This window comes from Gasterosteus aculeatus, chromosome 10 (genome assembly GCF_964276395.1).
Source record: "Gasterosteus aculeatus chromosome 10, fGasAcu3.hap1.1, whole genome shotgun sequence".
NCBI classification, from domain to species: domain Eukaryota; kingdom Metazoa; phylum Chordata; class Actinopteri; order Perciformes; family Gasterosteidae; genus Gasterosteus; species Gasterosteus aculeatus.
Window position 1 is genome coordinate 3752701 of NC_135697.1, and position 15011 is coordinate 3767711.

At 42.8% G+C, this 15011-nt stretch overlaps 2 protein-coding genes across 3 annotated transcripts; both read right to left on the reverse strand.

Moving 5' to 3' along the window:
• Positions 1 to 330: 330 nt before the first annotated feature.
• lypla2 (lysophospholipase 2) lies at positions 331 to 11543 on the reverse strand. Of its 2 annotated transcripts, none has more exons than XM_040188525.2 (10): positions 11468 to 11543; positions 7117 to 7209; positions 5287 to 5318; positions 3857 to 3922; positions 3591 to 3638; positions 3378 to 3448; positions 3029 to 3102; positions 2824 to 2925; positions 2491 to 2661; positions 331 to 2319 (listed from the first exon to the last, which is right to left on the reverse strand). In XM_040188525.2, the coding sequence occupies exons 2-10, from the start codon at positions 7192 to 7194 to the stop codon at positions 2269 to 2271; spliced, it is 693 nt and encodes a 230-aa protein (XP_040044459.1). In that variant the 5' UTR covers positions 7195 to 7209; positions 11468 to 11543; the 3' UTR covers positions 331 to 2268. The 2 variants fall into 2 exon arrangements, with proteins under 2 accessions (XP_040044459.1, XP_077936882.1); XM_078080756.1 differs by having other exon boundaries at positions 11282 to 11475.
• Positions 11544 to 11956: 413 nt separating this feature from the next.
• Positions 11957 to 14845, reverse strand: pithd1 (PITH (C-terminal proteasome-interacting domain of thioredoxin-like) domain containing 1). The gene is made up of 6 exons (XM_040188526.2): positions 14278 to 14845; positions 13665 to 13708; positions 13325 to 13402; positions 13079 to 13183; positions 12563 to 12671; positions 11957 to 12285 (listed from the first exon to the last, which is right to left on the reverse strand). Exons 1-6 carry the CDS (start codon positions 14461 to 14463, stop codon positions 12184 to 12186), a joined length of 624 nt encoding a protein of 207 aa, XP_040044460.1. The 5' UTR covers positions 14464 to 14845; the 3' UTR covers positions 11957 to 12183.
• Positions 14846 to 15011: the final 166 nt, after the last annotated feature.

Consider the following 15011-nt stretch of genomic DNA (forward strand, 5'->3'; position numbering starts at 1 on the left):
ACATTTTTAAAAGGGTAAAGCACATTTGGGCTTTGGATGCTAGTCACAAATATCTCATATCTTTGGGCTTCACAACATTAGTTCCTTTTGTTATGACTTTTTATTTTGTCGTGTTGAAGTGGCACATAAGAACAAATAATATTTAACATTAACACATGGATTTGAGGCTTTTGTGATTTCTCAAACAAGGACTTGTTCCAACATTTTTGAAAAGGCTTAAAATATATTTTATTTTATCCAGGAGAGAACATTTATGTTTAGGTTTGGATTTCTCATATTGCTGTTACCCTTTTTTTTTTACCAAATGAAAGACGCTCAACTCCCATGGATTTTTATTTATTTTTATTTATTCCGCATAGAGGTGTTTTGGAAACAAACAGAAAACAAAAAAGTGGAGAGACCACCACGTCTCCCCTAAACATTTTTTTTAATGCTTCTAGACAAAAAAAAGGATGAGATGACAACAGTGACAAAACACAACAATACATCAGTCCAGTAAACAAAACCCACATTTGTAAAAAGCGTAACCATGACAACATACAACCCAGGAGAAAACACAAGACACTGCGACGTCGCCACGCAGACGGTAAATGTTGGAATAGTAAAAGAAAATGACAAAGGTGTCAAAAATAAAATAAAGAAGTAGGGCTGCATCAGACATGTGATCAGAAAACACAAAAGGACTTGAGGAAGTACGAGAGACATTCATCAATTTGTCCAGAAACAATCAAAACTGATGTCTTTCCTCCTTTCTTATCTCTTGAGAACAGCAATACAGAACAAATAATCATGGAGCAAAATTAACATTCACAAAGGAAGATGAAGAACACCTGATATATGTTTTTTTTAAGCACACATGAATCAGTAGAGTTATACTCCTTATCTAAAGGATCACACGCTGCAAAAGATTAACCTTTTTTTAATTGTAAAATCACCCACTAGTTATGTTGGAGCAGCTTCTTGCCAAAGCCCTCCAAGTGTATAGCCATTTTATTTTAACTACTATAGCACTGGGTCTCACTTTGAATTGGACATTTCTTCTTCTATCAGTGGGTTACAGTATGCAATTAGTATTTATTTCTGTGGGAAATAACCGGTCTGAAGTTTAAAACTCAGCGCCTCCATGGTGTTGAGGAAGGAGACAGAAGAAGCAGGTTTTAACCCACAGTTTTAAAACAAAAACATTGAAAATGCACTGAGCCTAATGGAAGGGGGGGTTTTGGGGAGGCCAGGAACACTTGAACGGGGAAAATGTTGAGAAAGGAGTAGTCGATGGGAGGAAAAGTGAAGCGTCTCATGTTTGCTGTCGGTGTAGGCCCGCCCCCATCTGGAGTGTTATTACTTCATGCAATTCATACCTGTCAATCATCTTTAGGCCGATACCTTAAGGAAAAAAAAGATTCCAACTGAAGTAATTTTACATAAAGACGGCCAGAGCAGAAAGACGTCCCTAACGTCCAGACATGGATGTTTTGAAATAAACAGCACAGTGTGGCAAAAGCTGGATTGGTTAGTTTTTTTTATTTCAATTGGATTTTCATGTACTTTAAGATATTCTATCACACTTGTTAAAAACAAGACATGGAAGGCCCTTGTGGATGTTGTTACTTGAATAAACAAAACTAATTCGTAGGTAGATAACCAATGCAGGCCACGGACAGAACTGCTGTCTATCACTAGCTCTAGAACCAGCACCTGGGCGTCTCCACGGACGGAGTGAAGCCGCGGTCAGACAGAATTTAAACCTAGCAAAAAAGAAATCTGGAGGTGACGGGAAACGGCGATGTCAGGGTTTTATTTCACTGCGTAGTTATGAAGCAAGAATATAAGAAAATCCGGTCTTAGTGTGACAGAATCAGGTAGGTGTTGACCCGCTCAGACTGACGCAGGGAGGAAACAGGAAAAGGCGTGGTCAGTGGAAGCGTTAGAGGCAAAATGAAACCACAGTCGAGTAAAGCGAAACAGGCTCTTTAAATAAAACCAAAGGGGAATGCATCATGTGAGTCAGTGTCTTTCTCTCTCTGAAAAGCTAAGACTTGTGAGTGCGAGCGACTAATTATTTTGGAATGAACCCAGTGCGTTTTATCTCCCGGTGTGAGCGTTATCTGTGGGTAGAATGTTTTGGGTTATCAAACGTGTGTTTGCTATCTTGCCGATGTGTGTGGGAAGAAAGGGATGGGCGCTCATGGCTGTTTCCTGTGGGAAATGGTAGATCAAGTGGGAGAGGTCAGTGTCTCGGGAGGTCGTCACAGTGGGGACGAGGTGAGGTCAGATTCGGGGCAAATATTTCTCGATAAAATCCTTTACAGCCGCCATCTCCTGCAAAGAGAGCAAAAGGTACGGGTAAAGAGGTTGATAGCTTTGCCTCGTCCTTGATGAGAGCAAAATAAACAATAGTGAGCTTACGGTACACTTAGGGAAAACAAACAAACATGGAAAAGTATGAAAGACAAATACTTTAATATCAAAATGAACTTGCACGCTACGTACCTGAGGAGAGGAGCTGTGAGAGAGCCCTGGGTAGGTTTTAAAGGTGATCATCTGAGGGTTAACTATGCCTTTGAGTTTTTCTGCCGTCATGGCGCCGAAGTGCACCGGGATCATGACGTCCATCTCACCGTGGCACTGCAGGATCGGGATGTTTTTTTGGCCGCTGGAACCCTGTGGGACAAATACAACAAAGACATGAATAAACACCCCTCTGCACAAAGCGCTGATTCGGGAAAAAAAGTGTTTCCTTTTGGTTTCAGTGTTCAGTAGAACTCTTTCAATAGTAAAATGAAGCAGCCCATTTGACATTTGAATATGTGAGACTGACTGTACCGATGGGAAACTCTTGTGAAGCGGTAGCCAGCAACTGAGGGCCACAACGCCAGCCAACTGATGCTGGCAGGTCAAGGCAGTGTACAAGGACAAGGCCCCGCCCTGAGGAGGAAACGAGGAAGCAAGAGAGAGACGGACGGACGTTTAATGGTTGCAACCTTTCACATTTACGGTGTTCAAAATATGCCAAAATATGAAGTTGAACCTGAGAGAAGCCACCGAGCATTATGCGGTGTGGGGGGATCCCGTTTTTGACCTCATGTTCAATTATAGCCTTGACTGGAGGAAAGCAAGAATCAATGTGTTACTCAACATGAAATGCAGATAGACAAACAAACCCTTGTTCCTTTTAGGATTAGTCTTTGCTTAAAGGAGTTAATTTGCTCGCCGACCACCAGGAGGCGCCTCAAATCAACACATTTCTGGCTGTCAGCAATGACTAACTTGGAAGTAGTTTGTTTTCTAGGGTCATCATTCTAATCATGCGAAAGTGTAAATATAATATGAGAAATAAACATGTAAATAGGAATTTAGCGGTGCACACATTCACTCACTGTTTTCGGCGGCCTTCTTGATTCCAGCCTCGTCCTCCTGGCAATCGGGGCTGAGACCCATGAGGTCAAACCTGCACACACGCAGGAGCAAGGCGTTTAACGGAAATCAATAGATACAAGCATGGTATTGATGATGCCAGGATGCAAGCCCGTACAAGGTTTCCAGGGAAACTATGGCAAAAAAAGGCCTTCGGTTTCATCGCGCCAACTTACCAAGCGGGCATCATGGACTTCATGTTGAGAGTGACGGGGATCGGAGGCCTGCGGGGAAATGAAAACGCGACGAGTCAGCCGAGGCGCTCATTACCGTCAGCCAAATATTGGTGTTTTGATTTATTGACTCAAAAAGACAAGATTATAAATGATTGGTCCAAAGCTAAGCACACAGAGAAAAAGATGCACGTTTTCCTCCCCTGCTGACAGGCAGCAGCTTTTGGAGGACTGAAATCTGACAGGAGGAATGGGAGAAACAGACTTACGCGTGGGGGCAGATGAATTTGACGTGGGGCAGCTGGATCCCCGTCAAAGTGTCGGCCCACCCGTGCCTAACAGAAAACAGAGAAAGGAGCGCTTTGTTTCCCACGCAGCTTCAGCAAGACAAACAAATGCGCAGCGTGCCAGGAGCCAAATGTATGTAAAAAAAAACAACTAAAAAGTGCATTGTCTAAAATGAGAGTGTGTGGCATTGACTGGAGGTACAATTAGGTACATGAGAGAACGCGCGCGCCCCTCAACCAGGGGGGTGTACGTGATCTCCGCTCACAGGGTTTAACAGCTGATGAAGTGACTTATTAACTCAGTCATCGTGTTGCCAGCGGTGTATTATGAAACTAAACCATGATTGAGGACACCAATGAGCCGCATTCACACATCATGTATTTTCAAACAGCTATCCTGTATTCCCAAAAAATAGCTAAATGTAAATAAAAACAAAGCTGTAGCCAGGATTTCAGAAATACTCAGGCCATGAAGCCCAAAACACAAACATCAAAGAAGGATTTCAATAGCGGAAAATAATGAAGCCATCAAATGTATTGAAAAGGACACATCTAGTTTGTTCATTTTACATTCACGAGTCCCCCTAAACTCATTCATCTGTTTTTTTCCACTATGTGGAACATTAACATTTGTCTGCCAAAAGGAGGAAAGTCTATGTGTGCAAGTACGCAACCACCTACAGATGAATTATTCGCGGATGATTTTAGAATCTTCAATTCTCAAGCGGACTACTATCGACATTTGTATATTTAAAGCATGGATATAAAAAAGGTACTGAAACAGACAGCTGAATCTCATTGTCTTTTCAAACCACAGGCGCCTTTGTTTTGTGTCTTTTTCACGAGCGGCCATGACAGTTTCTCCTTGTTGGAGTAGACAACATAAGGTTGCTGGGGATGTGTAGCGTCTTTACGATGCCAGAAGTACAAAGCGACGATTGACGAGATTAAAGAAAGGTGTTTTTTATTGCCAAGGCCGCTCTGTTCACTAATGGGAGCGTGCTCACCCGTGTGTGCGCGCAAGTGTCTGTGTGTGTCCATCAGGGTGGAACTGGACTATAATTCTCCTTCAGATAAAACAACTTCCTTATTCCCGTCCAGATCTCATGCACCACCACCTAAGAGCAATGCATCATGGGAGTATTGTAAAATTGAGTTTAAAAAAAACCTGCCGTGCCCAATACAATTTCTGAAAAAAATAAATACAAAAGGCATTAAATGAACATTGAGCTACTATTAAATTAGTTCCACTAAATGTTCCCAAGTATGAAAGAATGGTACAAGCTGTACGATAACTTTTAACTTTGATATAAATGTTGCAATTTTGAGAAATAAAATATACAAATATCAATTTAAAAGGCTTATCAGAGTTCTGCATGTAAAAACAATATGAATAGTAAAAGGCCACTCACCCTGAGTCTCCTAACCCATGAAGGAAGATCACCTGCAGCACAGATAGCGAAGAAAAGCTGGTTAGAAGTGTCTCTTCAGAAACTACGCCGTTTTAAACATTCCCATTAGACCACAAAAGGACCAAATGCGTTTATCATTTCTAAAATGTTCTGATCGCTATAAATAACCTACTGAAGGGAAGAACTCACAGTAACACCCTCTGTGAACCCAAGGGCCAACTCATCCCGTCTGTATTCCAGTACAGAAAGTTCCACAACAGAGAAAACAGGTGCCAATCTCCAATTCTTGCCAAGTGAGCTCTCACTGCCAGCTTCCCACATGCTGCTCCCCGCAGAGAAACCATGAAAGGGAATACAGAGGCTCTACGAAATTGGCGATTCGCTGTTCTATGCCAGAAAACAAGAGATTCAGCCGGCTGTGCCGAGATCAAAACACACGGAGATCCATGTAGCGTGTGGATGTAGCTGGGGCCAGTGGCCGTCCGCTTACACCCTGGTCTTTAACAAATCCCTGCCTGCACCCGACAACAGTGCCTTTCACTTTTACACACAGATCAAGCTGAGCATCTACACTGTATGTTGCACGTCCTACTACGGCTGTGGCCTCCGGCCATAAAGGAATTGTCTTTATTCCGTTTGGTGCACGAAAGGCAGCTGAATATTTATACATCCTCGTTAACGAGTTAGTTGTTGCTCATTGCTTTAAAAAAAATGTCCAATATGTAACTTTTTAGCTTTTGACTCACAGGTATATCTAAGTGGGATTGTGATGGAGCTTAAGCACTGTGTACATTTGAGCTGATCATGATCGAAATACATGTGGCTTTGCTGGATGCTTTACAAACAATACTCGTGAAAGCAAACCTCTATTATGCACAGAACAATGTTGACTATTTTCAAAGTTTATCTGGGCTATTTTAGCTAGTGCATTCCTAAGAGAAGATCCGATATAATGGAGGAAGGGAAGATTGAGCCACAGAACGATGGCTTATCAGACGCTCAGACATGCGTGGTGATGTTTTTTTACCTTAAGAATTCAATTTTAACTGAAATAAATAGCACTCCGGAAGAATGTTGCCAGCTGTAAATTATTTAATCTATGAACATCGATCAATGCTCATAAAACACACTAAATATCATCCATCGTCAAACCGCTTATCCTGCACACAGTCGCAGAGGGCTGGAGTCCATCCCAGCCAACTTCGGGCGATAGACGGGGTACATTCTGGATTAGTCGGCAGCCAATCGCAGGGCTACACAGAGACACACAACCATTCACACTCACATCTACGGGCAATTTAAAGTCCCCAATTAACCTGATCCCCAGATGTCTTTGGACTGTGGGAGGAAGCCAGAGAGAACCCACGCAGACACGGGGAGAACATGCAGACTCCACACAGAAAGGCCACTGGGTGGAATCGAACCCAGGACCTTCTTGCTGTGAGGCCACAGTGCTAACCACCACGCCACTGTATGTACCGCAGTATAAATACACTTAGATGAGTCAATCCATAACATTATGCTGGATGCAAATAGTGGGAGAATACAAGTCAAACAAACTCTGGACATCAGAGGTAAGGCTGATCCTGCCTCTGAAATTCTCTTACTGGAGAAAAAAGAAGCTAAAGAGGAGCGACACAGTGGATTGGAGGTATTTTGTATTTTCAAACACTTTGACCAAGAGCTCTCTTGCCTGATCTAGTTTTAATGGAGCAACAATGGCGCTGGAGAGGAAGTCCCTGTTCCTACACAAAACATGGCCACAGGGAACCTTCCTTTGTTAAAAGGGGACTTTTCCCCAACTGCTCGGTGACGTGTGCGATCACTCACCGCCGCGGTCTCCTTCTCCATCCCGGATACCGTCACAGCCTCGGCGAGCAGCGGCACAGACATGTTATTGCCACACATACACTGTGAGAGGTGCTGGGGACAGAGGAGAGGACAGGGACAGAATGTCAGCCGAGTGCTGAACTACATTAAATATGCCACGCGCGTCGGGGACATACAAGGGCGCTTTATTCAGCTCATACATTTCAAACAATAGAAGCAATTTGCTAAAACCTCCAGACGATGTCAAGATCCTGTGGAAGATGTTGGATGGAATATGATATTTGTTTGAAAGAGTTGCAACTAAAGTGCACTTTAATCATCCAATAATCTGGCATCTATTTTCTCAGTTAATCCTTTGATCTAAAAGGGGGAAATCTATTGGAATGGTGCAGTTAGTAGTGTCTACGAGACCATAGAGGGCCCCTTTATCTGGATCTGTTTGTCCAGTTAACAGTCACAAACCATAACATATTGAAATGATGATCATCAGCAACAGTGCGTTTTAATTCTGCCAAATACAAACTGCAGTGTACAAGTCTCAAGTTAGCTCTGAGGTTATTTACAGACAGCAGACGGATTTTGAACTGCAAACAGCATCCAATTTCTTCCAAAATCGTTTAAAATATGAAACAAAAACAAAACACGTCTGAGTGACCCGTTTCACAGGTTGACCAAAAGTGGATCTTTGAGGCCGATGGAAGAAAACATTCTTTAGATATAGTAAAAGCACATAGACATAGATGCCCACCGAGATACTGCTGCTTTATGTATTTGATGGAAAACTCCAGGGGGAGAATTTTATTATTTTAATCAAAAATGATCAATCAATCAGCTGTTCCTGGGGCCGCATAATTTAGCTCAACATGTTGCCATAAATGCGCTGAAGATTTTGGTCATGAGAACTGACAAAAAAATCTCAGACCATCTGAACACCACATTTCTAACACTAGTCGAAGTGTATTTGAATTATGAAATGTATATGATGTAGGAAATAGCGAGTTTCCATAAGAATAAAGTTCTATTACGATTCTTTTCCTTCAAAACAAAACTGTAAACAAATATTGTTGTGGAGCTCATTTAAAAATAAGTTAGATGCAACACACGGGTTACTTATACGCAAAAAACACAATGAAGCGCCTGCTGCTGAACCTAAAAACAGCAGTCATGCGGTACGTGTGTTTGAGCGTGCGTCAGCAAGTCACCAGACTCATTAACCAAAAGAATCGCCCCCCTGTACTCTGCATACTGTGGGTCGGCCATCGATAGCCAGCATGAAACACAACATCCGATTTACAGTAACTGCTGAGCAGTAAAAGCCCGAATGCCCTTTAGCCCTCCGTTCCATGTGGGAAACAAGGAGGCGAGGCGCCACGGACGGGTCAAGACGACGCGCTGCCTGATTGGTAAACAGCCGATGGGGAGACGCGGAAATGTCCTGAAAGACAAAGGTTAATGTTTAAACCTTGAGCGGGATTATGCTCTACGGGTGTTAAGAATTCCTCGGCCGTCCTGGCCGAGCAGCAGCCCAAAGCCGCGCGCTGCTGCTGCGCTCTGATCTGCGTGTTTGCTCTCCGGCAGGTGACAAGATTGTTGTCTGAAGGTCACAGTCACGGCTAAAATACTTTGAAATAGACGGTGCATGTTTGCAAAGACGTGACAATGTGGGCAAAAGGAGGATATTTTGGCCACTCATTCAGTGCGTGAATAAATGATCAAAGTTCAATAATAACTGTGCGCTTGAGCTGTGCTCTTTCAGTTCAGTACACAGTTCTGCTAGTGTGAGTAGCAACCAGATCTAACATTTACTCCAGTCCGTTTCAGTACAATACTTGTATTTTATTATTTTATGCAACTACAACACTAATTTACAGATGCAAATCTGCTGCATTAAATTTGCATCATAATGTCATTTTCAGCATTATATGGCACATTTAAAACATATATACTGTCGACAATGTCAACGTATTGTTAAAGCTCAAACCAAGTGAGTTGTCTCGACGTCACATTTCAGATGCCCAAAATGGTTTAATTCATTTCATGAGCGGATAGATAACGAGTTAGGAAAAAATCAGATCAGTGATCTCATGACCCCTCACATTCATCTTGTGACTCGTTGGTGGGCCCAGAGCCCTAGGTTGGGTAACACTGGAATAGAGATCACAAAGTATGAACTAGCTCCAACTCCAACATCTGCAACACCAAAATGTACTCGATCAAGTAATAATCAAGTAATATCAGAACAAATAATACATCGGTAAGAGGAGCGATTATGCTGCCGCTAAAATATTTTTACTTTTAATACTACTACAATTTGCCAACATTAGCTGTGTACTTTTATTTAATTGGGATTTTAAATGAAGGACCAATTGTCAACCCTCTGAGGCTTTGACACAAACAAAACGTGATGTGATTAAAATGCGCCTCACTAGATTCATCCTCAGCACATTCTAATTCAGTGTTAAAACCATTTTTATTTTCTGCTTATCATTTATCTGCAAGATGGCGCAGGGTGGGAACAGAGAGCTACATTGATAAGACTAAAAGCAGGCGAGTGATAGAAACTAAGTGATCGTTAAAGATGGAGAAGAGGAACAGCGGACAATCTGTTTTAACCAGTTCTAAAACACTAACGTATTAATCAAATTCATATTGATTACACAGATTCACAACGACCTGGAACCCGAAGTACCAGCAGAAAGAAAACGTGGGTTTTCAATGCTCCAAGAAACAATGGCTCGCTCTCTGCACTCCTGGGGGCGGCTGCTGGTTAAGAATAGTGTGACGCTGTGTACAATTATCATGTTCAACTCACATCGGGTTGGAATTGTTATTGGGACTTTCTCTACGCATTCAGTTTAATCGACAACGGTGGAACGTAAAGTGGAAGATCTCAAACGTTCTTGCTAGAACTGATTAATATTGATTTGGTTTTCTAATATCTCGAATCATATCCTGGTATCAACAGCTGTGTTTGCAACGAATTGACTGGTCTGTATGTAGGACAGAAAAGCTGAAGATGCCCAGTTAAGCTAAACTGGAGAATTCATTTATCTGCTAATTATGGAAATTGTCGGTGAAGCATCAGTGTTGTACAGCTGGTTGGAAATACATTTGCATGTTTAGACCATGCCTTTATCTTCAGAAATATGTTTTACTGTCTTCACAGGTATTATACGATAACGCAATGACTGAAAAAAAACAATTTCTTTGTACAATTCAGTTCAAACCATCCCCGCGTCTCTCTCTCTCTCTCCATCAACTGTCTACTAAAAAAGGCATGAGATTCATCAAATTACTTTCCGATCAATAGAAAATAGATATTGTAGCAGCTTCGGTTTCTATTTTCTTAGCTACAGTGTAGCTGATAACTTCTGGTGCATAAACGCTTCCCCAATAGGAGCATTGCGCTGTGAGCAGAAGTGTAACGCCTCGACATTACGTTGAGGTGACACGAACCACACAAAGAAGCGTTGAGGCCAACTTGAAGCACATCACCAGTTCCCATCCTGCACGACACCAACTACATGCAGGTCTTTCGACCCTGAAACAACAGTCGTGCTGCAGTCACTTCGTGTGTGTGCGGACGTCACGCGACTGAGCGCGCGCACACACACACACACACGCGCGCGCGCCTGCTGCATTCAGACGCCTCTGTGCTCATTGGCGATGGACGGCTAACAACAGGGATAATATGCGGCAGTGACTGACAGCCCCCCCTCCCATACTCTCACACCATCCAGCAGCTAACTCGGCTCTCCACCTGCAGCTGAAGGAGGTTGATAGCCCGGATACCAGCTAGCTGATGTATAGCAGGACACCGCAGCAGAGAGGACAGTCGATTCGGGGAGGTTTAAAACGTTTGTATGAATTTTTTTTAAAAAAGACACCGACGGTTGAGGCGGAGCGTGGGGGAGGCAAAGAGGAAGGAGACAATGAATGGTTGGAGCTTAGCTAACGATGTTCGACCAAGCTTCGTCAGTGGTGATGGTATTCAGCAGTAAAAAGCTTCCGTTGACCGCAAAAAGACGGACAAAGAGACAACCTTCGCGCTTGCCTCAATCTCGGAATAGTTTGTTACGCGCGTTCGCTGCATCGGGCGTCAGTTGTAGTGGAGATGCTAGCTAACGTCACCGTTGGGCACGCTCACATACAGTACATTGTCTACCTGCCGGTGTCTCTCTACGCCTGCCTCAGATCAACGCGGAAATTAAAATTCGGGCCTCTAAACCACACCGTTTTTTAGAATGGACCTCACGCCATAAAACACGAATACAAATGAGTTTTGACCGAGATAAAGTGGTTAAAATGTAGACTCGCGGCCTGCTAGCTGATACAAGTGCAGTACACTTACCGCTTGCTTTCCCAGTTCGCGACGGAACGGAACTTCCGGTAGTGACCGCACACAATGAGGGGGCGGAGTCAGAGCGCGGGACGTCGTCAACTAGCCCCGCCCTTCCGTAGATGCCATTATTGATGTAACGTTACATAATCTTTAAATATGATCACTAATTTCCTCCTTCATATAATAGCAATATGCATATACCTGTAATGAAGAAAGATTTGGATTTTGTCCAAGCCTGACTCCTAATCATTCATAAAGGCATCCATAGCGCAAAGTTTCTTGTTGTTGGATACCTGAACATCATTGTGTGAAGCGAACTATAAATACAGGGCGTTAACATGGCAACCAAAGTCTTTCAAAGCGTAAAACCACTTGGTGTATTTCCAGCAGTCTGTGTTTTATTCAAAGTGGTGGATACCTTCAGGCATTAATCAGAGTATGTAGGTCAAACATACGTTATCCAATTACCAAGTGATCCATGCAATTAATACAAGTCTATTAAGCATTCACTATTTATTGCGACAGAAAAACAGAGCTACAACATGGCACTTCCAGACACATATGGAGCTCTCTGGTCTTCAGAGTGCAGCGTTCCAGTCACCGGTCCAGGCTCAACCAGCCTGCCGCTACGCAGCGTTGAACTCCTCTCAAGACTTTTTGCATCATCGACCTCCAGCAGAAACCTCTCTTCCTGCCTCTTTTCCTTCTAACGCTCTGAAGCTTTTTCAGGAAATGAAGTTGGTTTGTGGGATGACGCTCTCCACTTTGTGATCTGCAGGGTTGGCTGATGCTTCGTAGTTACAGATTGTCACTTCATGTCTGTGAGCCTAAAGAGTGACAGGTGAGAAAGACAGGTCAACTAACACACAAGCATGGAAATTACGGTCCATTTAGAGATAAATTGGGCTGGCTCAACCTACCGGATTGCTGCTATTTAAAACCTTAAATAAACCCTTGATAAAGTTTTTATTGATCCTGTTTTAGATAGGTTACAATTCAACTTAGTAGTCATTCAGGGGGAGGCCCTTTCCCTCAATAATTTCTACAGTATTCTAGATGACGAAACAAAAAAGAAGGGGAAAAAAAGCTGTAGCTCCAACTAACCTCCGAGTACTCTCCCCTTAGACCGATGTAGTAGACCCTGGTGCTCTCTGCTCCAAAGTTCTTCGAGATGTGGATGGAGAGGTGCTGCACGTTGGAAAAACGAGCGATCCTGGGAAATCATCACACAACGGCAGAGACACCTCAGTGTGAGACAGCGGCTTGGGAAATCATTCAACCTAAATCGGAGACGATGCTGAACTGTAAAGCGGCAAGTAGAAACTCATACAAATGGAGGGAAGCGTGACACGTAGCAGCAAACCGAAAGGGAAAAACAAAACAAAAAAAGAGTTGCTTTCACTTTAACGCTTCATGCCGTGGTGCCACAAAGCATCGAACCGATCATCTACGTTGCATTATCACTATCTTAATCTCTCCTCTTATTAGCAAATCTGAAATCCTTGGAAAAGGATCTCACAAAATAGCTGGAATATGAAAAGCATTTAGTGATTGGGAACCTGACGGGACCAACGGTGCATGAAAGGACCAAACCTGAAGAAGAATTGTTCATGCGCTCACTTTGTGGGGTACTCCAGCTCAGCGACAGGATCCCTGTTGAGTCTGAAGGCCTGCTCGGGTTCTCTGCCGGTGTCGTCGAAGGACATTTGAGGAATGTTCTTGTACCTGGAATAAGAAGGAAATTAGTTTCATGTGCCCTCTAGTGAACGAAAGGATAGAAACACGTTAACTGCAGATTGCTGGAAAACTGGTTTTAACAATACTTTAAAATCCATCCAACATGAGAAGTGATGAGCAGACACTTACAGTCGGATCTCAGCTGGATGAGAGTCGTCATTCTCCCCAGAGATGATGATGCCTTTCAGCTTCACGCTGCCTGTAAAACTGAAAGAGGTAGCGATCTTTGACGAGACAAAATCACAAAGTCAAAAAACATGAGGCTGCTAAGAACAGCATGAAGATGTCACAAGATATGACGGGGAATAAAGAAAAAATGAAAATGAAATTAAAACCACCAACGTTTTGGTATGAAATTACAGGGGAAAAAAAACTATCAAGAAGAAAAGCGTGCAATGTTTTAATTCTGGGGTACTGGTTTAAAGTTCAAGCTTATCCTGGTTAAAATAATGAGGATTATAGAACTTACGGGATGTTGAACAGAAGCTCTTCATCTGCATCACTCTCAACATACTACAAGAAAGTATACAAACATAGGAATTCCCATGGTAATCAAAGTTGCTGCACCAATTATACAAACACTTTCAGATTGGGTTTTCAATTCAAATCAATTAATTTTATATTGTATTAGGCTGAAATCGCCAATTACAAATGTGCCTCAGAGGGCTTTACAGTCTGTACACATGCGACATCCTCTGTCCCGAAACACTCACATCAACTAGTTTTACTGGTTGCTGGGCCACAAATATGAGATTACAAGCAATCAGAAATAGTTTCCAGTTTTCTGAAATTTTGTAGAGGAAAAAAAACTATCTGCAAATGAATGAACCCTAATGAGTAGAATAAACATCAGTTCAGTTAATTGCATGTAGTTTTGCCAGTATTTAAATTATGGTGACAAGAGATTACGTTTATTAACACTATGTTTACAAATGTAAACCCTCGTGTAATTTGTTTAACAATATTAATAAAGTTTTGTTTGAATCAGCAACTGCGCAGCTCCGCGTGGGCAACTTCTATCGACCTGATGGGGAGACGTCGTGGGGCTGACCGGGGAACAGGAGGCTTATTGTCTGTGTTACCTTGTCCCGCTCGTTCCGCCGATCCCACGGTTTGAACACCAGCTTTCCGTCCCCGTCTCTACTCTCGTTCAGGCACTGCAGCTTCTCCAGGTCTATCCTCCGGTACAGTCCGTACTCCAGACCCCTCTCCGCGGGCTCGTGCTCCCCCTCGCAGCCGTGGCCGTGGCCGTGACCGTGACCCGACATCACGGAGCGAGAAACCCTTTAACTACAGTTAGCTTGAACCGACACAACAACCTGCCGCTTGCTAAGTCTGTTTACAGAAAGTGAACCAGTGCAAATTTCACTTCTGCCCGTCAAGCAAGTGGAAATTATAAAAGTACTTCCGGTTTGAGATTTTCAGATTAAGATACTTGTTTTATCTAAATTGTAATAAAGACAACGTTGTGACTGTTTTTGATCAATTATGTTACTGTTTTTCCGATGTTTATGATTGTATTAATTTGATCTGATCCCACTACGTGATGGAATATAGTATAGCCTCTTTGAACTAAATGCAGGCCATTATTATATTCTCCTACTCTATGACGTTATGGCCTCTCTTTGTTTCTACAGTAGCTCAGGATGGACAAACCAGCTCAGGTGAAGGCTTTTAACGTTTGATTTTTATGTGGCCTGAAGGCCAATGATCCTTCAAAAACTTCCACCAGGTAGTTTGCTTCATATTTAGTTCAATGACGTGACTGACGGGCCTATTTTTGTGTCCGAGTCCATTTCTCTCGTATTAAAATAAA